The sequence below is a fragment of the Trifolium pratense genome, linkage group LG1, assembly GCF_020283565.1.
Source record: "Trifolium pratense cultivar HEN17-A07 linkage group LG1, ARS_RC_1.1, whole genome shotgun sequence".
NCBI lineage: Eukaryota > Viridiplantae > Streptophyta > Magnoliopsida > Fabales > Fabaceae > Trifolium > Trifolium pratense.
Window position 1 is genome coordinate 34,965,535 of NC_060059.1, and position 25,085 is coordinate 34,990,619.

Genomic DNA, 25,085 nt, shown 5'->3' on the forward strand with positions numbered 1-25,085 from the left:
AAATTGCGGTGTGATTTTAATTAACGTGTACGGCCGCATCGTAAGTGCATTAGAAGATGCATCGTTTTCGGCGATGTTTGTTCAAATTTTTTCACCAAAAAATAAAATATATGGAATTAACTTCTAATTTGTGTCAAATTTAATGAAAAATATTACTTGTAGCAATATTTCAATCGTCTATTTTAAGCGCATTCAAATTAGTATTTATGGAATGATGGATAAATAATATAGTTAATAGTAGTTTCATTTCATATAATTTGCAAAATTTCAAAATTTTTAACAATCTTTCTTATTTTCTTTTTAAACAGCGTGAGTGGAGAAGATTAGGTGATATCGGGGATGCTGAACACCAGGCCATAGAGGGCCAGCTTGCTTTTCAGAGGGCCAGGGAGATTAATAATCTCCGGGTCGGAATGCATCGCCATGGGCGTAGATGGACTCTGATCAGAGCTGATGATGACCTTGGACTTGGTCACAAAACTTCCCGTCAGCTGGCGGTAATTATTTTATTTTATTACTTTTTATTTTGGAATTAAGGTATAGGGCCCGTTTGTTTCAGCTTTAAAAAATTTTGTAAAATCAATTTTCAAAATATTACAGTTTTTTGTATTCGTTTTTTCTATATTTAAACACTAATTTTGACATCATATAACATAAATGTACATTATTGAAGTTCAAAACATAGTCAAAATCACGATTTTTTAAAATGTTGTATTTCAAAAATGATTTTTTTGAAAATCTATTTGAAATAGCTTCAAAATGAATTGATTTTTTGAAATCTTGATATCTAATTTTTTTTTTTTAAAATGATTTTGTTTATACAGCACATGTCGCAGCAGATAGAAGACATTGAGCTTGATGATGAGCTGCTGGTTATGTAGTATCCAGTGGTGGTGAGCAGGGGTGGGTGTAAAGAGAATATTTAGACTATTTTACCCTTGATGCATTCCTTTTCCGTGGAATTATCTTCTTATCGGTACTTATTTCCCTGAGCTGATTTCCTCATTTCACTCAAAACAAATTGTTTCCCATTTATTAGTCTTGTTGTTTCATTTAGACTTACACCACTTTCTAGATAAATTATATGTTTTTTTTTTTGTTATTTTCTCTTGTATTTTATATAAGTGTATCTCATCACTTTACAAAATTTATATCCGGACTTGTGTCAAGCATAAATAAAAACGCGACTATAAAATTTAATATTTTAAGATTTCAAATTTTATAATTATCGAATACAAAAAAAAGTGAAAAATTATAACATGCACAGATAATATTTTTCAATGAGTCACACGGAGTACTTTTATCTTGAAAAGTATGTCTAATAAATGGTGCTATATATGATTAAATAATGACTCATGAGTTTGATTCAATTTGTTGGACATTGCATAATATACTATGAAACACGAACGCAGACACAGATACCGGACATGACACTGACACGTCGACATCGATAATAATTTTTATTTGACTATTGATTAAATTAGATTATACGATCTCATTAATCATTACCAAAATGGATAATCTTATCTATCCTCTTAACCACGTTCTGTTCTTTCTCTAACGGAGCTACGATTCAATTTATTCAACCACCGCGCGCTAGTCCACTAAACATAATTAATTTTGAGTTCATATAGAACATATAAAGTGAATTTTCCTCTTCAACCGAATATTCACAATACGCATGAGACTAAAATCATACCCCTAACGACATGCTTAAGAGGACCAATTCTTGTTGGACAGGATAATTAGCATGATTTGCAAAAAACAACAAGGAATTGGACAAGACAATTCTTGTTGCCTGAGACGAGACTGGACGAATTAGGAGTTAAGAGACTTTTGACGAAAGCTAAAAAATTTATTCATCACTAAATTATAATTTATGAAACACAGACACTCCTCGAATTAGCCGTCTTATGTCGGACACGACACCGACACTTAAGATTACATTTAATGGTGTTATTTTTTCAAATCATTATTGATGTCGACGTATGAGTGTGTATATGGTGCTATGTATGATTAAATAATGACTTATGAGTTTGACTCAATTTGTTGGATATTGCATTATATACTATGAAATACGAACGTAGACACGGACATGACACTAACACATCGATACCGATAATAATTTTTAAATGACATAATTTAGTGTAATCATATGTGTCGGTGTCTGACGCTGACACGTGCTTCATAGATTATTATATATGCAAGGGGACCAGGGTTCGAACCCCGATCATCCCACTTATCCATCTTAAAGGTGAAATTTCTAGCCGTCAGACTACTGGACAAAAAAATGACTCAAAAATAAAAATAAAAAATAAGCACAAAATAGCGTAAACCGTCAAATTGGTCCCTAACTCTGTAACTCACTCTTAAATAGGTCTCTGACTCTTCAATATCTCAAATTAGTCACTGTCTCTGTCAAACGTTTCTCAAATTGGTCTCTCTGTTAACTTCTGTTTGCTGACTCCGTTAACTCTGCTGACGTGGACCGTCAAATTGGTCCATACGTTAACTTATGTTTGTTGGTTATATTTTTAGTTTTGTAACTTATAGCATTTTTTAGTTAACGTAGGGACCAATTTGAGAAACGTTTGACAAAAACAGGGACTAATTTGAGATATTGAAGAGTCGGGGACCTATTTGAGAGTGAGTTACAAAGTTAGGGACTAATTTGGCAGTTTACTCTACAAAATATCATTTTATGGACTAAGAGATCTAAATTTACTTTCATAAAAATTATGGAGACTTGATATACATTTAAGCTTATTTTAATTAAAAAAAATAACTTAACACGAGTCAAGTTTTATTCGCATATAAAAATAATATGTATTCTTTAGGGTGACTTCTAAGGTGGGTTCAAATAACTCCATCACCATGTACCACTTTATTTGACTATTGATTAAATTATATTATACGATCATTAATCATTACCAAAATGGATCATCTTATCTATCCTCTTAACCACGTTATGTTCTTTCTCTCCCTGCCAAATCTTTCTTTAACAGAGCTACGATTCAATTTATTCAACCACCGCGCGCTAGTCCAGTAAACATAATTAATTTTGAGTTCATATAGAACATAACCTTTAATTGAAAATTCTGCATCTAAAGTCACATGACTTTTAATTTAGCAACATGGCCATTATCATATAAAGAGCATGATGAATCTTAAATCTAACAACCCTAGTCCCTCCGTTCCAAATTATATGTCACTTTGAAGAAAAAATTTGTACTAAATTATATGTCACTTTACATTACCAATGAAACATTTAATGCAACTTTTACTATTATACCCTTAATTATTTATTACTCTCTCTTCTTTTAATTCTTCAATTTATTTTTTCAATACCATAAATAAATGACAATTTTGTAAATCAACTCATAATTTATTTTTTTCATACAACAACGATTACATTTCTTAATATGTGTAAAAATGTCAAAGTGACATATAATTTGAAACGGATGAAGTAGTATTCAAATTCAGATAACTTTAAATTTGAAAGTCTGTGATAACTGTTGTTATCGTAGTTGATCCAATAACATGTTTGTTCTCTCATGTTACCAAGTGCTCGACATAAAGAAAATTTTCAACTCAGTAGATTTTCTTTTGCATAACAGAACATAGAATTTTCGCCATGATTATTATTAGCTATAAGTCGATGAAATAATAAGGGATAAAAATGGAAGAAAAAATAATAAGCTAAAAACATATAACTACTTGAAATAAGTCTAAAAAATAAGCTATAAATTAATGTTTAAAAGATTGTTATCAAATTCATTCGTTCATAATTATAAGATTTTGTTTGAGAAAAATATACTATTTATTTACTTTATTTTGATTGTATTTTTTTAATAATATATAAATGTAAATATTAGCGTATAAGATCTGTTCAATTTATTTTGATGAGTATTTTTAAAATATTAAGTTTTTGTAATTTTTACTAATAGACAATTAAAGATATTAGTGATCAAAATAATGCATTAACGTACATGCAGTGGCCAAACAAGGTCTTATAATTAGGTACATAGGGAGTAAGTTTTTTAGCATATAAGCTACTATAAGCTATAAGGGTCCGTTTGAATTCGACTTATTTTCGAGCTTATGAAAACAATTTATGTAAATAAATAAAGTTTTATGTTAATTTAAAAATTTTCACTAACAAAAATTATATTTTTACAAGCTATTTTCTCATAAATTATTTAGAAAAGTTTATAATAATGCATAAAAGCTTATTTATTTACATAAATTGTTTTGTATAAGCTCAAAAATAAGTCAATCCAAATTGACTTAGTGCTTGTTTGTTATAGATTAAAAAATTAGTGATTTTGACACTATAATTTAGAGATTTTACAAAAAATCAGAAGCTATTTTATGTTTGTTTACCAAGATGAAAATAACTTTTTATAAAAAATAAATTTTTAGATTGTTTGGATACACTATGGCTCTGTTTGGGAAGACCAAAAAACTAGCTTATAGCTTATAGCTTATAAGCTAAAAACTCTGTTTGATAACAGTCATTTTACTATGAGCTTATAACTTATTTTACTAGCTTATAGCTTATTTTCAAATGCTATTTCAAGTAGCTTATAGCTTTTAGCTTATAAGCTACAAGCTATAAGCAAGCTTATCAGCTAACCGCTATTTTTACCAAACAGAGTCTATATATAAAAGTGATTTTTTATCACAAAATTCTCATAAAGGACACAAAAAAATCATTATAAAAATAAAAAGAGCAACACAAATTATAAAATATCAAAGTAACAAACAAACCAAAGTAGCAACTGTCATTACCTCCTGACCATACAAAATCGAAGGCTTCGGTCAATGGAACCGTAAACTTTAAAACATGTACAAGAATACTACAATAACAAAATTTACAGTACAAATCGAAATCGACGTATATATACAAGAATAATGTAATAAACAATTATGCAAGAATAAAAAAGCTAACCTTTATGCAAGAATCAGCGGAGGAACAATTTTCAGTGAAGACGAAGAAACTGCGGAAAGTCTTATATAGAACTAAGGCAACACAAGGATACTTTTGGAGTATTAAAATTCATGTAAGGATATTTTAGTCTAAAAAATATCTCTACCTCTTGACTTATTTTTAGCTTATCATTTTTAGCAGTTTTTAGATTATTTTTATAAGCCATAACAAACGGACGTAATATTCTCAAAAGTGATTATTTTTTTAAAATAAGTGATTTTTTTAAAAAATAGCTATAACAAACTGGCTCCCGTTTGGATTAACTTATTTTTAAGCTTATGCAAATAACTTATGCAATTTTTATGTATTATTATAAGTTTGTCAAGGTAGTTTATGATAAAATAGCTTATAAAAATACAATTTTTATTAGTTTATACTTATAAAATAACATAAAACCTAATTTATATCGCATAAGTTGTTTGCATAAGTTCAAAAATAAGATAATCGAAACCAACCTTTATTTTATGGTTTGCCAAAGAGACCTAATTCTCTGTTTTTTTTTTTATTCTTCTCTTATAAAATACCGTGAAACTACTGTCATACCCTTAATCACATGCACGCGTATACTCTCTCTTCCTTCCCACGCAGCAAACGCGAACGACAAGGGCAAGTCCGCAAGTTCAATCGCAACCCTCATCACCACCTTCCACCGTCGACTGTCGCAACCCACCGCACCACCGAGACCGTCTGTATTATATTCTCTGGTATCAATCGCAAAACCCTTTTCTTCTCAGATTGTTGAATATTGCTGTTGTTGATGTCGTCGTTCGAATGATTATTGTAAAATTGTTAAAGAGCTTGTTGTTTCATTGTTGTTAATTTTTAGATTTATGTTGAACTTCCTTTTTATTCTGTTACTGCAATGTTGTTTCTATTGTTGTTTGTTGTTAAATTTCATATTTTTGTTCACCTAATGGAACCAATAATGAATGGTGAGGTTTTTTAGTTTTTTTTTTTAATCAAGGTGAGTTTATAACAACTCCAGTTTTAAATAAATCAATTAACACTTCACTGATATATGTTTTTGCTGCTTTTTTTTTTAATTATTATTATTATTATTATTATTATTATTATTATTATTATTATTATTATTATTATTATTATGTATGTGTTTTGATGTCTGTTTTAGTCGGTAGAGTCAAGCCTTGTGAAATCTTGATATAGTGTTGCATTATGCTAGCTTTTATGTGTTTATTAGGACTTAATTTTTCGGTATACAATATGATTTGCATATTTGATTTATAAACTAATTCTTTTTTTGCGGCCCGCCCTAATATTTTAGTCTACTCGGCATGCATGCCTGTTTGTCCATGCACGCGTACATACTTTCGCCGTCTCTGTCATGTAGAATTGCTAACTTCTCATTGTTGTCTTTAAGCTTGCTGTGTGAATTTAGCCTAGTAATTGCGTCGAACTTGCAATAATTTCTTGTTTATTCCTCCAGAAAAACGCTGTGACATACATGCTAAGACACTCCATAGTTGATAAATGACTGCGGAGGCTTCTGGTATGTTAACTATGTCACACAAATTCGATGATGAATATGGGCCAGAAAATTTTAAAAGGATCTCAGTGTCGAAGAGTATTCAATTGCATTCAGAAATTAGAAAGTCAAGTTCTCATTCTCATGATGGACAATCATATAAAAACACTTCTGATGTGCCTTCTTCAAATGGCGAAAGTTCTAGCTCAATAAATGGTAAGGCTGCCCCATCCGCCGAGGCATCTTCCATGGAATCTTCTGTGGGTATAACAAAAGCATCAACATCAAATCTCAAAACTTATACAAGGTCCCCTTCGACAAATTCAAATTTCCCATCATTAGGAAATAAAAAAGAGTCTCTTTTAGAAAAGACAATTCCCATTAATGTTGACGAGGATAATAATTCTGCACGTCCTCAAGAAGACAGATGTGAAGATTCCGAGGATGATAGCATACCATTGAGTGCTATGATGAAGAAGAACAACGACAATGCTAAGAAAGAAACTCCTAATGTTCTCAAGAAGTCTTATGAAGACTCTGATGATGATGATATTCCATTGTCAGCAAGGTTGTCACAGAATATACCACTTTCAAAAGTTCAGAAAGGACAGAAATATGGATCCAATGCTATTATTAAACAGGAAAGGACATCTACACTGTCTGCTAAGAGACTACTAGATAAAAGTGACTCATTACACTCTTCACGTAAGAAGTCAAAACCCTCAGATCCAACTTCATCAATTAATGCTAAACAAATATCGGTTAAATCTGAGTCGAAGGTTGAGGAGGAGGAGGCTGATATTCCTCTTTGCCAAAGAAGGAACAAGTTAGCCGCATTAGTCGATAAATCATCTTCCTTGAAGAAGTTGGCGAATGTCACTAAAGTCAATAAGGGGGCAGCTCCATCTTTTAAGGAAAAGGCAAAGTTCAAAAAATCAAGCAATAAATCAGAACATTTCAATTCTACTAAACTTCAACCGAGCTCTGATGATGGGGAGAAAAAATGGACTACTTTGGTTCACAATGGTGTCATCTTCCCACCTCCTTACAAGCCCCACGGGGTAAAGATTCTCTATAAGGGGAAGCCGGTAACTTTGACCCCAGAGCAAGAGGAGGTAGGATTTTGCTTATGAATAATGTTTTCATGGTTTTGGGTGACTGCTTGCTCTTGCTTTTATATTTTTTATTTGTTTAGAGCTTTACATTGGATGTGATGTTGTTTGGAAAATGTGTTTATAAGTGGGAGATATTCCTCATTTTACAAGCTTATCTTGTGGGGTTGAGTTAGGCTCTGTTGAAATCCTAAGTAGTTTCAGAGCCTATTATAGATCCTGGTTGGAATATGTTATTGGCCAACTAGGCATGTTCCATATGTTCAATCATGGGCTTGAAAAGTGTGTTGACAGTCTCACATTGGATGTGATATAGCTTGAAAATGAGTTCGTAAGGGGTAGATATTTCTTACCGTATAAGTTGGCTTTGTGTGGTTGAGTTAGGCCCCCTATCTAATCCCAAGAGTTTTATTTTTCTATTTTGTTTTTTAACTTTTGGGAAATTGATGCGAGTCCAGTATTTCTATGTGAGAGTTCTCATATTAAAAAGGAGAGTTTCTGATAATATTATGAACTCGGAATGTACGTGCAGGTTGCCACAATGTTTGCAGTCATGCGGGATACAGAGTACATGCAAAAAGAAATATTCAAGTGCAATTTTTGGAGTGACTGGCAGAAGTTGCTAGGACAAAATCACGTGATTCAGAATTTAGAAGATTGTGACTTTACACCCATTTATGATTGGTGCCAGATTGAAAAGGATAAGAAGAAACAAATGAGTTCAGCGGTAAGTTGTTTCATACGATTTCATTTGTTTTTTAAGTAGATATTGCTTGTGCTTCCAGTATCACATGCAGAGATTTGTTGTTTTGAGATTAAATTCCATTTAGCTGCGTTCGGTACTCTCCAAATCACGGTTGTTGAACTTTTAGATTCTACATTTGATTGGACAGGATATTTAGGCCGGTAAAACATGTGACAGGAAAAATATGTTATAACACCTAATATTAAACAAATTGGTAATAAAATTTAAATTATGTAACATTTTCAAGTCTCTGAGAAGTTTCAAGGTGGTGATTAGAAGTAAATTACAAAAACAATGAAAAGGAGTGTTATGTAATTTATAAGCTTGTCACGTGTTTATTCGTAATCTCTAATGCACGGATTCTAGCACAGTCCAAGCAAAACTAATTCTGAGTTGGGATCTTTGAAATATGTACAGCATGTAGGATTATGTGTTTCAGCAGTCTGACTTGCAGTTCTGACAACTATAGTCCAAATAAGAAAGTGCAGCATACCATTCATCTTACTACAAATTTTATTGATCTTATGAAAAATGCATTGCTTAAACTTGTTGAGTTTTTACCAGTCTTTTGGAAGGAAGTTATGAATCTTAGTTTATAAAGTTTATGATAAATCTCATACTCCCTTTTGAAGCTTTGGATTTTAATACAGTCATATACATCTTTATGTATTTTGTGAGGCTTTTTCTTGTCTTTTATTTATTTATTATGCTTAAGTGTTGACCCACTTTTGTCTTATTTTTATCAGGACAAGAAGGCCCTAAGGGAGGAGAAAATAAAACAAGAAGAGAAATACATGTGGGCTATTGTTGACGGTGTTAAAGAGAAGGTTTATTCTTCTCTCGTCTTTCTCTTCCCAACCAAACCCTCTCTCCCCTGTATCTTTTGAAAAAAAATGTTGCCTGTTATTTCCTCAGAATTTGTCCACCTTCGTGAATATACTTTACCTTATCTTGGATTAGCTTGTTCCGTGAATTAAAGAGTCAGTATTATCTAAGTTGGATGTTCGCTTACCTTTTATTGCTGTTGTTATTTGATGTGCAGAGTAGTAAATCGAGACAAGAGCATCTGAAATTATCATACTCCCTAATAACACAAAAATAGTTATTTTTTCATTTAACTTTTGTTGTAAATATGAGATTTCTTGTTCGGTCAATAAATCACTCAACAATTTTCTTAATTATTGGCATTGTGAGTCTTAGAATTTGGGTCGTGCCTAACTCAATCCTAACTCAATCCTACAAAGTCGGCTTGTAAGGAGAGGGGTGCCCCCCACTTATAAACACTTTTTTTTCCTTCTGGATATATGTCATAGTTTGTTGGTAAAATTGGGTTAGGCCCGACCCAAAGCTGGCTTAAAGTTCCACATCTCTGTGAAGTGCGAATGGAGATGGCTATGCAAAGTTGCAAACAAGAAGTTCATTATAGGTTGTTTGGGTAGCACAAACAGAGGGTGAAGGAGGCAAAGAGATCAGGCATGTGATGGAAGGAAAAATTAGGAGAGGTTGGGGTTTAGTTGGCCAAGGATTTGTGTTTTTTGCCACATGGGTGGTGAAACACGACCCACAAGCCCAAGGATAAGTATCCAAGCACACGGGGAACCCTCCCTTAAAAGCTAGCTATCAAGGGGAATAACTAAGCCTTTTAAGTACTCCACTGCCCTTGAGACTCGACGTCCCGGAAGCTGCACGCCACGACGCTTTACTCGACCTTTCCGGTCATCCCCTCCATAAGCCCTTTCTAAGCCAATGTTTACTAGCTCTAATACCGATTGATAATTATCCAAGCACTAGGGGAACCCTCCCTCTAAAGCTAGCTATCAAGGTGGAAGAACCGCTTAAATACTCCACCGAGCATCCCATAGTACAGTGCAGGCTAACCAAAAGTTTATTCTTAAAAATTGGTAGGAAAACAAAATAATTAACAGTTTCGTTTAGGGTAGGACTAGAGAGTGAGATTTATACAACTCTTAATTTATTTCAAACATGTTTTGTCTTGAATAAAAAAGAATCTGTTTTTTTATCTTTTATTTTGGTTGGACTTGGATCAGTTTCTTGTGCATCATGGAACTTGACGGGGTTATGTGGTCATGAATTTTTTACTTTACAACTTTTCTCTTGTTTACGTTTCTCTATCTAAGCTTTTACTTTTGAAATGTCCGTATGAAACTGTCAGTTTCAATTTTTTCAGTGGGATGTTTTTAATCACTATTTTTCGTTAAATCTTTTAGGTTGGCAATTTTAGAGTTGAACCTCCAGGATTGTTCCGTGGACGTGGAGAGCATCCCAAGGTTGTTATGATAATTGTTGTTGGAAACTAAAACTTGTGACTTCAGATAGAATGGTTTTCATTCATCTGTGCATGTTAAGATTTTTTGGAGTATCTGACAAGTTTTGGCACTTAACGACTTATACTTAATGTTTTTAGATGGGCAAATTGAAAAGACGCATCTGTCCAAATGATGTCACAATTAATATTGGAAAGGATGCACCGGTTCCCGAATGTCATATTCCTGGTGAAAGGTATCATTGTTCAAAATCTTGTTGGCGAACAGGTCTGGAAAGAAAATTAATACCGTAAGTTGAAAGTCTATGTTATCTTCTGAAATCATTGCTGTGTTCCCTTTGCAGCTGGAAGGAGATAACACATGACGATACAGGTACCTGGTTAGCCAAGTGGGGAGACCCAATCAAATCAAAGTTAATCAAATATGTGTCGCTGGGAGCTAGTAGTTCCTGGAAAGGGCAGAGCGACAAGGAAAAGTATGAGAAAGCAAGGATGTTGAAGGTGCGTTCTACTTTGTTTATTTTATTAATTCTGCATTTTGATATGATATGTTGTATAATATATAAATTAACCTGTTTAATCATGGAGTACCTTGACAACTGTGTGCAGAGTTATATAGGGAATATCAGGGCTGCATATATCAAAGGTTTCACGAGCAAAGATATTACTAAGCAGCAAATAGCTGTTGCTACTTATTTCATTGATAAATTAGCTTTGAGGGCTGGCAATGAGAAGGTACAAATTAATATATGCAGATATAATTGCTTATTTGTTCACTACAAATCACCCCGTCACAGGAAACATATAGATGTGCTAGAAGAGGATAAGATAGATGCATATTAATAATTAAAGCATATTTAAGTTGTGAATGCACATGTAATTTGTAAGTCAAAGTATGCTAAGTTTAAAGAGCTGTCAAAAGTAGGAATGTAGAATATTTTTCAACTTTTTTTCTGAATGTACTTGAGTGATTTGCACTCAGTTGATCTACACTCTTAGCAATAAATACAATTTACAGTTTTATTAATATTTTTTTATCTTGTAAAATAAACATTTTTTTTTACGAAAGGAGATTTAACAACATCACTACTTCTCAAGTGCATGCATACTGTCTGTCTAACTATGTACATGAAGTCTTGAAAGGTGGAATAATGTGGTACTATTTCCAGCTAGAGCAAATGGAAATTATTTATTGCTTATATCAATATCTAATATGAACTCAACAATACTTGGAAGGTGGAATAATGTGGTACTATTTCCAGCTAGAGCAAATGGAAATTATTTATTGCTTATAACAATATCTTATTCCTACAACGTGTTTTTTAAAATTTGTATATAAGATATTCCAAAGAGGAAGGGAAACAGTATGAGCTAATCTGTCACCATTATGTCGTTTTGAATGTGTAATAGCTTGGTTATGTGACAATTATTTATGGTTCATGATATGACATGCCAAAAGCATTGGAAATGTGTGGCTAGTCCAATAAAAATACATATCATGTTTACCTTAGAATGGGTGAGATAGTGGGGAGTTATTTTAATTCTCCTATGCCATGACAGGATAGCTTTGTTGGTAGCTTATTCAGACAATCAACTTTTTTTTTGTATCTAAAATTTATTTATTATATTGTACCAACTTTCAACCTATAAGGACTTTAAGCACAAACAAGGAAAACAATGCCATAAATTAGTAGCTTGTATCTCTTACGCTCTAGCTGTTTAATTGCTGTTTGGAAGTTGAATGATTGTTTTTTATGAATCTCTAGTTATGGTCAGTCTGATTCTGTTAGGTTGTTTTGCTTTCTGTATTGTTATTTTACTGCAGCAGTTTTCTCAACCAATTAGAATGGCTAGTTATTGTTGATTTATTGTATTTAAAACTGGCCTCACCTGGTGGAAAAAGGCTTGTTATTTGTTGATTATTGTTATACCATGCGAAAAATCTGCCACTGATGTAGGTTTGGACAGTTGAACTGGATTAATAGGGATGTTGCTGAAGTAATTATCTTTTGAATTTGAGAAAGGGCTGAATCCAAGCATGGTCCTTTCCTCTTTATTTTTATTGCCTTTATTGTCCGAAAAATAACTTGACTTTTGCAAATCAAATATAGTTGTTTCTCATTTACATTTCCTCAGGATGACGAAGAAGCAGATACAGTTGGTTGTTGCACGTTAAAAGTAGAAAATGTGACTGCAGAAGGCCACAACAAATTGAAGGTATTTTAACTTACATATCTTTCCACTTCTTTGTCTGTGCTTGTTTGGTTGAGGAGGATGGATTGCAGTACCTTACATGTGATTTTTCTTTAAGTTTTGGTTGCCTAGTTTTATTGTTAACTACTAATACTTAGGGTAATAATGGTCATGATTCATTGCTTGTTTATTGCAGTTTGACTTCCTTGGTAAAGATTCAATCAAGTATGAAAATACAGTTGAGGTGGAGCTTCCTGTTTATAATGCCATTTTGAAATTCCAAAAAGGTGGGAGACTGGTCCTACTTTTTGATATATTATGTATGAGACTCAGGCAAGGCTATTAAGTATCTGCTTTCTCTATTATCAGATAAACGCCCGGGTGATGAGCTTTTTGACAAGCTGGATACAAGTATATTAAATGCTCATCTTAAGGAACTCATGCCCAAGCTGACAGCAAAAGTCTTCCGTACATTCAATGCATCGTTCACTTTGGATGATATGGTAAAAAGTGTTTTGAAATTAATGCCCACACATTCTCATTTCCATCAAAAAGAGATCATTCTGATCTCTACTATGTTTCTATACACTCCCAATTAATTCCTTTGTTATTTGTGTCTATGTGACGTTAATGTTCATATCAAAGTCATATTAGGAGTGTGCCTCTTTTAAAAGCTATATTACACTTCTTTTTTTCATACTACAATTTGAATCTAGATTGCCATTGATTCCGTGCATGTTCATATTGAAATTTGGGTCCGCTAATTAGTGCTATAAAAGGGGAACAGTCAATGGGCATTTAGTACATCCTATTGAACACTTTTAATTACTTAACAAGGCAAGTATGAAATATGTGTTTTTAATTAGGGTAATAAACTATTTTCTTTCATTAAGCATCTCCTACTCCTAAACCAAAAATGCCCGAAAAGTAACTTGTTAGCATTTCTCCTTAAAAAATTTCCACACAATATGGATTACTTACTTTCAAAAAATACAAAATGAATTTTTGATTAAATTTGCAATGTACTCCCAAAATGCTGATATATTCCATGTAATGTGATATGGGTATATGCCAAACATGTACTCTGCAAATTTAGAGAAATATTTATTATGGTATTTTCTATATTTATTATGCCAAATATGTACTCAACATGTTATTAGCACCTCAGATAAAAAATTGTCACAAAATTCACTCTCATGTCACCACTTTAGTTCTTTGTAATGAATCTTTTGTTGGAGGCAGTTTTATATCCTTGGGAGACTACTAATTTGGTAAAAAAATTTGTGGAGTACTAATAAATTGAGACTTTTAATTTTTGAATTAATTTGATTGGAATGGTAAACTGGAGACTTTGTTAGCAATAGACCTCCTATTTTGAAGACCTATTCTTAGGAGAAGGCCCATTAACACAAATGGCCTTGTTGGGACAGCAAACTTGTAACTATAAATAGCAGTTTATTAATTTAATGAGGTGCTGAATTATTTTATTAGGAAACATTTGGTTAGGTAGAGGGCAGACTCTTAAGTTCCTGCAGCAGTTCGGCCTAAGCAGACTATGTATTGTTAAGTGTGGAATCTTTACTCCGAGACATTGTTTCAATAGTAGTTCCTCAAAAATATCCTAGTAAATTCAGTGTGACATATTATTGATTTAAATACCAGTTCTAACAGACTTGTGCAACATGTCAGTCTTTATAAGATCAAATTAAATTTATTCTTGATTTTATTCTTATATATAATTTTTCCTTGAATTATGTGACAACAGTTGAATAAGGAAACTAAAGACGGAGATGTTGCACAAAAGGTTGGCGTCTATCAGCATGCAAATAAACAGGTAGTTTTCACAAAATTCCTTTCTGGTTCCTTCATTAACATGCACAGACTGTTGTGTTTTCCTGGTTTTCTAAGTTGCATTGTGTCTTTTCCATAACAGGTTGCAATCATTTGTAATCATCAGCGTAGTGTTTCAAAATCTTACAGTGCACAAATTTCAAAGTTGAATGAAAAGATTGATGAACTTCAGGTGATAATACTATTTAGAATTTAGAAAACTGGGTGTGAATAAATGTCTCGTCACTGGCTCATTTTGTTTGAAATTTTACGGCATGTAAAAACATATACTTGGACCTGACTTACTTTTTAATTGTAGGCTTATTTGAAGGAGCTGAAAATAGATTTGGACAGGGCAAGAAAGGAAAAGCCACCTCTAAAGAGTTTGGACAGGTAGAGCAAAAGGAACTTGAATCCTGGAGTGTAATATACAGCATCCTTAGCATCTTTACACATTATAATTATCAAGTTTAATGTTTGATTTATGTAACCTACAGGATAGAGAAAAAGATAGCTCAAACCAGCGCAAAAATTGAGAAAATGCAACGTGATATGCATACAAAAGAAGATCTAAAAACTGTGGCACTTGGGACGTCCAAGATAAACTACCTAGATCCCAGAATATCAGTTGCCTGGTGCAAGCGGCACGAGGTTCCTATTGAAAAGGTCTGGACTTCTTCACTTGTTATGATTACAATTGATTATCGTATTCTTCTATTGGACTTTCCCTTGTTTGTATGCTCTTTGCTTAACGGCCGGAAGCTATGTTGCTTCCCCACCAGAATTGGATTAGTAATCTGATAAAAACTGGCACCAAGAGAAACAGATTGCACAATATTACACATAGACATATTATAATAATTATTCTGGTAAATGATTCTAAACCACAATATTACACATAGACACATTACAATAATTATAGGAAATAGTACTGAATAACAAGACACAAATACACCAAGATTCTGAGAGCCTGGCCTCTCTGCTCCCTAAATGTTCAACAGTTGGGTCTCTCCCACCAACCAACCACTCAATGACTTTCAGATAACCCTTTTTTGTCTGGCCCTTTCCTATTTATTCTTATTACAGCAGAAAATATACTAGAAACTAACTGCTAATTAATAATTACTATGCACAAATAGCTGCCAAGTCAGTTTCTGTCTCTTTCATGCATAATATTTTTGTACGAGAGATCTAAGATAATCTAATTAGCTTTAATATCTAACGCCAATTTTTTGTTATATTCCCTAAAATATTGTTTTAGTTTCAAACTGATCCATATAATATTTTTTGTTTTGATGGGAATAAGGCGAAGAGAAAATATATATGTACTAACAATTAAACTAATTTTATACTGTGTATTCTGTCAAATCACCCAGCTGCACCCTACTTTAATTATACGACGTGGAGAAATGGTTGCATCTTATTGGATGTCAGTGTAAAATTATTTAACACTGACAAAGAGCATATTCATTAAACTCTAAGATGAAAAAGAAAAAGAAAAAGAAGATATGACGGGCCACTTCTAAATAAAAACGTATTTAAGCCATCTAAATATATCTTTGTAAAATGGTGAAAGTGGTATAACTAATGTTTGATTTTGATCCTCAGATTTTCAGCAAAACTTTGCTGGAAAAATTTGCTTGGGCAATGGATGTAGATCCCGACTTCAGATTCTGAGATCTACGAGATGAAGGCATACAAATACAACTGAGAGGTTTTGTTTCTTTATTTTACAAGTCTAGCGGAAATTTATGTTGCAAAGTCTTCATCTAATCTTATCACAGCTCGATTTCTTCGTGGACTGAGTCAATGATCCATATTTATGATTTAATGTGATACCAATGTTAAATGATGCAAAGTTTTGCAGTTTCATTCTTTCTATTTTATTCGTATTGTTATTGTTACTAGTGTATTGCCCTATGATGCACGGGTAATATTATCTGCAGTTTGTATATATAAAATATAAAAATACTTATATTGATGAATCTGATTCATGATTCTTTTATACTAAATTTATGATCTTTTATTTCAAAGAAATTTGTAAAGGAAAATGAATTTCTCGTCGACAAATTTTAGTTCAACCGATAGAAATACTAAAATTATTAGGTCATGGACGTCATGATTGCATTTCGAATCTTTGTCTTTTTGCTCGTTGTGTATAAGTAATTTAATAACTTGTCATTTCATCTATCTACAAAAATAAAAATAAAAATAAAATTCAAGTTTTTTTGTTACGTAACCTAGTGTTTTTTTTGTTACAATGGAGTTGATGGTCGAACACATAACTTACTACTCAGATTCCTTACTGCTAGACCGAACCTAGAAGCTAATGACTTTTGTTTAAACAAAAAGAAGTGACCTAATAACTAAAAATTTACTCCTTAAATGAAAGGAAAATTCATGTTTAAATTTTAATCCTTGATTTCTCTACCAATTGAATTATCTTTCACATGAATCGAATATCCCAAATTAATCATGCGAAAGACGGAAACACGTGTAAGATACAAATATCATCGTTGAAGTATGTCATTATGTCAACATTAATGTATTCTTTTTGACAATTATTTATATAAGTTTTTTTTTTTGACGAACTTTATTTATATAAGTTAGAAAACGATAGTAATCCATTCTTGTGCTTAGTGTTGTCAATGATATATATATATATATATACTCCTATATAACATATTCATTTTTTCTATATAAAAAACACTAAACACAAGAAATAATATGATGATTAGTATCAACAATGAATTTATAAGTGACAAGAGATTTAGACTCCTTTAACAAATGATTCTGAGTAAAAACATACAACCATCCATTTTAAATGGATCATTTTAGTATTAACAAAATACAATTTACTCACGTCACTTGAAAGTCTAAAATATCTGGTCATTCAAAATGAGTATTTTTTTCCGCGCCCTTTGAGCTTCTTTGGTGCCCCTTAAAGTTTAAACTTTACTTCCTCGCAATTTACATAGCAAGTGATGATATAAAATACATGATATACGATAAAATAATACAATAAAATTTTAACGATTGTAATCTATGAAACACACAGATACAGACACCGAACACGTCGATACCGATAATAATTTTAAAAAATTACATGATTAAATGTAATCATAAGTGTCGGTGTCATGTCCGACATGAGACACGACTAATCTAAGGAGTGTCTGTGCTTCATAAATTGTAATTTAGTGATGAATAATTTTTTTAGCTTTTGTCAAAAGTCTCTTAACTCCTAATTTGTCCAGTCTCGTCTCCGACAGCAAGAATTGTCGTGTCCAATTCCTTGTTGTTTTTTGCAAATCATGCAAATTATCCTGTCCAACAAGAATTGGTCCCTTAAGCATGTCGTCAGGGGTATATTTTAGGCTCATGCGTATTGTGAATATTCGGTTGAAAAGGAAAATTCACTTTGTATGTTCCATAAATTCTCTGGCAGATATTAGTCATTGGTAACAACAATGAAAATTTTGTATCAATATCGTAATAACTGAAAAAATATATGTAACATCAATTAAGGTCAGAATTAGAAATGAGCTGAGGTGGACCATGATTCACCCCAAAAGAAAGAATTATATGTGCATCATATATATATATATATATATATATATGAATTTTTCTATCATGTGCAAACTTGCACATGTTAAGAAGTTTAATATAGTAAGTTTGTATTGAAACATGTGTATTTAATATTAAATGTGTAATTTTTTAATAAATTATTATTATTTTTCATTAAATAATTACTACTTTTAGTTACTTTAACATGTGCAATATTGCACATGTTAGACAGACTCTCTCTCTCTCTATATATATATATGAGTTTAAGTATCAATTGAACAAGATAGTCTAGTGCATATTGATACTTATAGTTTTTATTGTCTTACGTTCGATTCTAACATGCACAATTTTTCATTTTTTCTATAGAAAAAGTTGAATTTAATATGCATAATGAGGTTCGGACCCATGCCGGTTGAACAAAAAATAATAGCTTTTAGGATAATCAATCAATTTAGTCCCTAAACCATCACTCTCTCATCAACTTAATCCCTAAACTATTAAAAACAACTAAAAGGTCCCTAAACTATTTTTCATCCATCAATTTAGTCCCTCGGTTAACTTTTCCATCCATGAATTTATTTTCCAACTAAAAGATCACCATTGAACATATTATCAACTATGGGTGGTCCTTCTTGTTGTGGTATAGTACTCATTTTTACTATGGAACCTGGATTATTGGATAATAACTCTTGGCAATAGTCCCATAGCTTAACATACCGATCAATTTCAGATCCCTCGAGATTTTGTTTTGCTTGCTTAAGTGAACTCTCCAAATTAATAAGCCTCACTATGGCTAAGAGACGATTGTTGTCTTAATCTCAATTCCAACTTCTCAATAACCCACTTTCTATCCGCTTGACTATTCGTGAATGTTCCTGGGCATGAATGAATTTTATTGCCGGAGATAATAGTGATTTGAAAGTTTCTGTCGAAGTGTGGAAGAAGAAAGGGTAATAGTATTTTAGGGTTTTATAGAATAATTAACATAAAAGTTAACTGAGAGACTAAATTGTTGGATGAAAAATAGTTTAGGGACCTTTTAGTTGTTTTAAATAGTTTAGACACTAAATTAGTGAGAGAGTGATAGTTTAAGGACTAAATTGACTGATTACTCTAGCTTTTATATATCACTATTAGCTCTTTCATTAACTTTTTTTGTGAATACAAACAATTTATTTTTTATCAATAAAAAAATGTACAATTCTTATTTTTTCTCTAAAAAAAAATTCAATTCAAAACAATCATTCATTTTAGAATAAATGAAATTTAATAAAATTATAAAACCTATAATTTTCTAATGATCAATTTTGTACGAGTATTAATTTTAAGTCAATTATTGATGATTTCAAATAATTTGGTACACTTAGAAAATTATTTTGAGGTATCAGCCTATCAGGTATGCTGTTTAATTTTCTAATGATCAAATTTGAGCATTTTAAAACTACAATTTTTGTATGAAATATAATTTTTTCTATTATTTAATACTCCCTCCATCCCGAAACATTAGTCTTTTTAGAGTTTTACACGGTGATTAAGAAATACTTCCTCCGTTCAAAATATAAGAGTTAGTTTGATTAGATGGTACTATTCATTTATCTTGTTTTGACCATATTTTCTTTTAATAATATATAAATATAAATATTAACATATAAGATCTTGTTTGATTTGTTTTATGAGTATTTTCAAAATATCAAGTTTTTATAATTTTTACTAATAAAAAATTAAAGATATTAGTGATTAAAATTGTGCGTTGACATACATGCAGTAGTCAACTTAGCTCTTATATTTTGGGACGGAGGGATTACATAAAGATTGATAAGTTAAATCATTTTTATCCTTATTTTATTAAGAAAGATAAAATATATTAAATCAATATTTTAGCTTTAGCAATTGTACAAATAGTAAAGTATTACTAACTGTGCATTGATTTCTTAAAATGACTAAAAATTTAAAACAAAACTAAAAAAAGTAAAATGATGAAAAAAATTAGATGAGAGAGTATAATATTTTTAGTAGCCGACCCAAATCTTTTTTACTGATTCCTGCAATTAGATTTGATTGAATATATTTAAAAAAAAAATTGAAACAATTCTTTTACAAAACGCATTATTCGATGATTTTTGTTGGAACACATTTAATAGACTCACAATCACACACATATAGTTAAGATTTCGACCGTTCACCATCTGTATGTTTGAAATGAGTTTTTTCTTTTACACAATGTTTGAAATGAGTTTTTTTTTTTTTTTTTTGACTCAAAAAGAACAGTTTTCATTCATTCAAATTCATAGAGAATACATCAATCAAAATTATTACATGATCAATTTCGCTAAAAACTAATAAGGATAAATCTGCAAATATGCTCGCAGCATCCGAATTAATAGCATAAACCTACAATTGATTTGACAAAATTCAAATGTCTGGAATAGCAATGCATCCAGATCTGCAACGTTGACGGCGCTAAAGTCATTGAATCTGCACTGAATTTGGATCGAAGCAAACCTGCAAATATGAACAAAAACAACACCGTACCAAGACGGGACAAACCAAAACTCCGCAATAAGACGGGACAAAATCAAAACTCCGCACTAAGACGAGATTAAACAACACCAAATAAAAAAACATGAAAAAGAAGACTCGAACAAAACCTAAAAATATGTGAGTATCACTTATTTTAATAAAAAGAAATAAAAAACGATCAAGAGGGGTGATTCCGGATCAAAATTGATCCTAAACCACCCCTCTCTAATTGATAAACAAAAAGAAACAAACAAGAAGAAGAAGAAGAAGAAGAAGAAGAAGAAGAAGAAGAAGAAGAAGAAGAAGAAGAAGAAGAAGAAGAAGAAGAAGAAGAAGAAGAAGAGAAGGGTGGCGGCAATGTTTGAAATGAGTTAAGATCCTCTCTTTTTCCTATTTTCTCCATTTCTTTTGTTATTAAAGTTTTTAAATGTTTTTAAATGTATAAAAGATATTTGGACCTACTTAATCACACATTTTTACATTTATATTTTTAAGACTATATAATAATGAAGAAAATAGAAAGAATAAGAAATAGAGATGATTCTAACTCATTTGAAATTTAGTCTTGTCGTTTGATTTTGTCTAATTAGTATGTTCTGAATTTTGATCATTTGGCGATGTCAATTAGATTAATAGTGTTATTCTCAACAACTTTTTTTAAAAAAATTAATAGTGTATTCTCTTCGTCCCAAATTATAAGGGAAAAAACAAAAAACACATTTATTAAGAAAAATTAAAACACGATAATTTAAAATAAGTTTTTGTGGGTTTTCTTTAGAATATATTGCATGAAAATATGTAAAAACAATTTTTATCGGTTGTTTTTTATTGAGAAAAAAGGAGAAAAAATTAAATGCAAATATGAAAATTAGGAAAAAAAACATTTTTGAAAATGATTTTTTCGCTTATAATTTAAGGGAAAAAAAATATTTTTTCTCTTATAATTTAGGACGGAAGCAGTAGTATAGTAGTAGAGATGTTTTAGGATTTTTATTGGTGTCATAGATTGCATTCAATTGTCGACAGAAGAAGTGTATACAAAAAGACCTTCGGTTTTGATTTAAGTAAATGAGGTCGTATATACGGAATCACAATTTGTGACACTAAATGGATTAAATCAAAAGAACAAAAGTCTGGGAGATATAAAATTTAATCCAATCGAGATAAAAAAAATTCAACCTAGATTGTTAATACTCCCTCCGTAACACTATATAAACAAAAATCACCTTTCTAGATTCATTGTAAAATTAATGTATTTGGTCTATAATATAGACTAGATACATTGATTATACAATGTACCTAAAAAGGTAATTTTTGCTTATATAGTATTACGGAGGGAGTAGATACTAATACAATCCCTAAAGGATGCGAAAAACACAACACAAATCACAGTCAAGAAATAAAGTAAAAGTCAATAGACCATACACACAATTCAACGGACTTGCGTACGGGTTCGAAACCAAATTGCAAAAAAGAAAAGGTATGCGCAGAAAGGAAGGTGAAGGTCTGACCGCCAACACATATACATAACCCTGCGCAGAAAGGATACAAGAAGTTCATCCATGAATGCCTAAGGAGGATAAATTCAAACTTAAATAATTGTGATACAAAACTTAAATGTATAAATTTGAAGTGATCATAAATGTTTTTATTCTATTGTTGCTAACGTGGCAGGCAAGTACGCGTCTTTCCTCTTTTTTATGTATTTTTTTAGGATTAAATATATTTTAATCCCTATATTTTTCTCGCCTTTTACAAAACCTACCTTTTAAAAAATGTTTTTAAAAACCTTACATTTTATCTCCATTAGTAATATTGATCATCCTCTTTAAATTTTTAACAGATTGCTGAGTTTTCTGTCAAAAAAAAAAAAACAGATTGCTGAGTGGCATCTTGTGGGATCCATTTTACGTGGCAAAAAAGTAACATAAAGAAAATTTAACATACTCATTTACTCTCTTTTATTTTTTGACAAAATTTAATTTATAATAAAATTAGAGTTAGTTAAAAAGTGGTTGTCTATAACATATTTTAGATTTAGATACAATCTTACCCAATTCTTTTTTTGGTTACACCTTTACCCAAAAAAATTATTTTGACCAACCAATACAATATGAACATCCAAGCATTCGTTGTTTTTCGTAGGTTTTTAGGTATACTAAATAGCAATTCCCATTTTTGAAATCACTTTTATCTCGCATGATATCAGTTTGCTCTATTTACATTTAAGAAGACATGATTCAACGATTTGTTTTGGTAGAAAACCAACATGCTTTCAATAATGCTAGAGATGGTCATTCCATTGGTGTCATCATTTAGTAGTGTCGAGCATCTTGGATAATCCAAAATATCCGTCTATAATTCATTCATAACCATTTGTTATAACTTGACATTAAAATCAAATAGACAAAATGCATCTATAGGTCCTTTCAATTTTATGTTTGTATCAGATAGGTAGTATTTTAAGTATCAGATGTCCTTTAAGTTTTTTAAGTATCGCGATGACCTATTTGATACAAACATAAAATTTAAAGACCTATCTAATACTTAAAAAACTAAAAGGATATATATGATACAAACTTTTAAAGGATATATCTGATCCTTAAAAAATGTACACATTGCTAACTTAGACCTTCATATTTTTAGGTGGGTCTAAGTTAACAAACTATATATATATATACATATGGTTTTTTATAACTAGATTTAGATATGGATATAGATAACTTGCTAAAGTGGTTAAAATGAGTCATCCTACCATCACTCTTACCGGAGATTATTGTATACCTCTTCTCGAGAATGGATTCCCACTTTCCTCAATTGTTACACATCCATCATCAAACATGAGAGAGAGAGAGAGAAAAAAGAAATAATATTATACTCCGTCCGTTTCAAAATATTTGTAGTTTTAGAAAGAAAAAAAAAACAAGAAATTAAAAAAATGTATTTTTGCATCTTATTTTTCTGCTATACCCTTATTTTAATTCACCAATAAATTACTTTTCTTCTTTTTCACACACTTTCTCTTTGCAATAAATTTAATATGTCATGTACCAAAAAAAAAATTAAAAGAAATCTTTAGTTTTCCAAATATATAACATTAATTAGTTTTATTTAAAGAGACTATAATAGACAAAATATAAACTTAATTATTGAAACGAATGGAATAATAAAATAGGAGATTGAATTGAACTGTGGATGTATAACAATTGAGAAAAATCGAGGAAATTTCAATGGAAAGAATCCATTCTCCCTCTTCTGGTACTATCCTTTGTTTATTTAAAATTCATCAAGGGATATGCTGAGAAATGCTACTTTAAAAACATTTATGTTATCTAGCATAGAATCAAATACCATTTTGAATATTTTCTTTTTAAAATGTGATTAGAGATTAATATAAAGTTATCCCAATGACCAACATTTAAACGCGAAAAAAGGGATGTTGCGTTATGGATTGTGGTCGTTTCGTTTCAGTGTGAATTAATCAAAATAGTGCACAAATCTTAATAAAATTAGTTATACTATCATATATGTATAATAACTTAAATTTGTCATCAACTGAGTCCTTAATTTGTGAAACTATTCATTTGCTTTGTCACGGTTCGGCAACACTCAAAATTCAGTTGCTTGTGTAATACAAAACAAAAGAAACCTTAAGTCATGTATCCTTAGGAGCAGCTTTCTTTGCAGCCTCAGCAGCTGCTTTCTCTGCTTCAATCTCAGCGACAATGGCGTCAATTCAGCGGTAATGGGCAAAAGTATAGTTTTGATCCTGCACAAGACAATTCACATTGATAAATTTCTTGATCCAGTATACGAGGTTCGTTGTGTGTCCGATGATCCTCAGGTCATGAATTTTTATGCTAGCATGGGTCTTTGCAGGATTCCTTCAAAGGTTTGTTAGTCTATGCCAATTTAAAATTGTACTGCAATTTAATGGTTTGGATAATTTATGAATTTGATGTTTAAATTTGTACTTTACTGGTTTCGTTTAATTTGCAGATTGTTCCAAACTAGTTAGGAACCCGTGCAACGCACGGGCGAGGACGATTGAATTATCCAATTAAATACATCAGTTAGACAATACAACAAACAATAACTTCAGAGTATCATTCAGATAATTAATATAGATAGAGTTAGAACTGAAAATCATAATAAACTACAACACATCAAACATAATTGTTTTTGAAGAAGACAATTATTGATGTTGATTAATGATATCAACATTCAAATAATCAGGTGGATCTAAGACAGTAAACCAAACTCTTGCGCCAGGTTGTATTTAGCATTCTGAACAAATTTAAACCATCCCCCAGATATAGACCTCTCATTCCTATTTCTTGAAGATGTTTTGATGGCACAATTCG

General features: G+C 31.3%; 1 protein-coding gene across 4 annotated transcripts; it reads left to right on the forward strand.

Annotated features, from left to right (window-relative positions):
• Window positions 1-5,482: 5,482 nt before the first annotated feature.
• On the forward strand, window positions 5,483-16,624 carry LOC123923683 (DNA topoisomerase 1 beta-like). 4 transcript variants are annotated; one of them, XM_045976391.1, is made up of 16 exons: window positions 5,483-5,694; window positions 6,435-7,588; window positions 8,118-8,312; window positions 9,077-9,157; window positions 10,559-10,618; window positions 10,756-10,850; window positions 10,959-11,115; window positions 11,224-11,349; window positions 12,751-12,831; window positions 13,004-13,094; window positions 13,177-13,310; window positions 14,573-14,641; window positions 14,741-14,830; window positions 14,957-15,030; window positions 15,135-15,303; window positions 16,246-16,624. In XM_045976391.1, exons 2-16 carry the CDS (start codon window positions 6,479-6,481, stop codon window positions 16,312-16,314), a joined length of 2,601 nt encoding a protein of 866 aa, XP_045832347.1. In that variant the 5' UTR covers window positions 5,483-5,694; window positions 6,435-6,478; the 3' UTR covers window positions 16,315-16,624. The 4 variants fall into 4 exon arrangements, with proteins under 4 accessions (XP_045832347.1, XP_045832356.1, XP_045832365.1 ...); XM_045976400.1 differs by lacking the exons at window positions 5,483-5,694; window positions 6,435-7,588; window positions 8,118-8,312; window positions 9,077-9,157 and adding an exon at window positions 9,164-9,310; XM_045976409.1 differs by lacking the exons at window positions 5,483-5,694; window positions 6,435-7,588; window positions 8,118-8,312; window positions 9,077-9,157 and adding an exon at window positions 9,635-10,231.
• The last annotated feature ends 8,461 nt before the right edge of the window (window positions 16,625-25,085 follow it).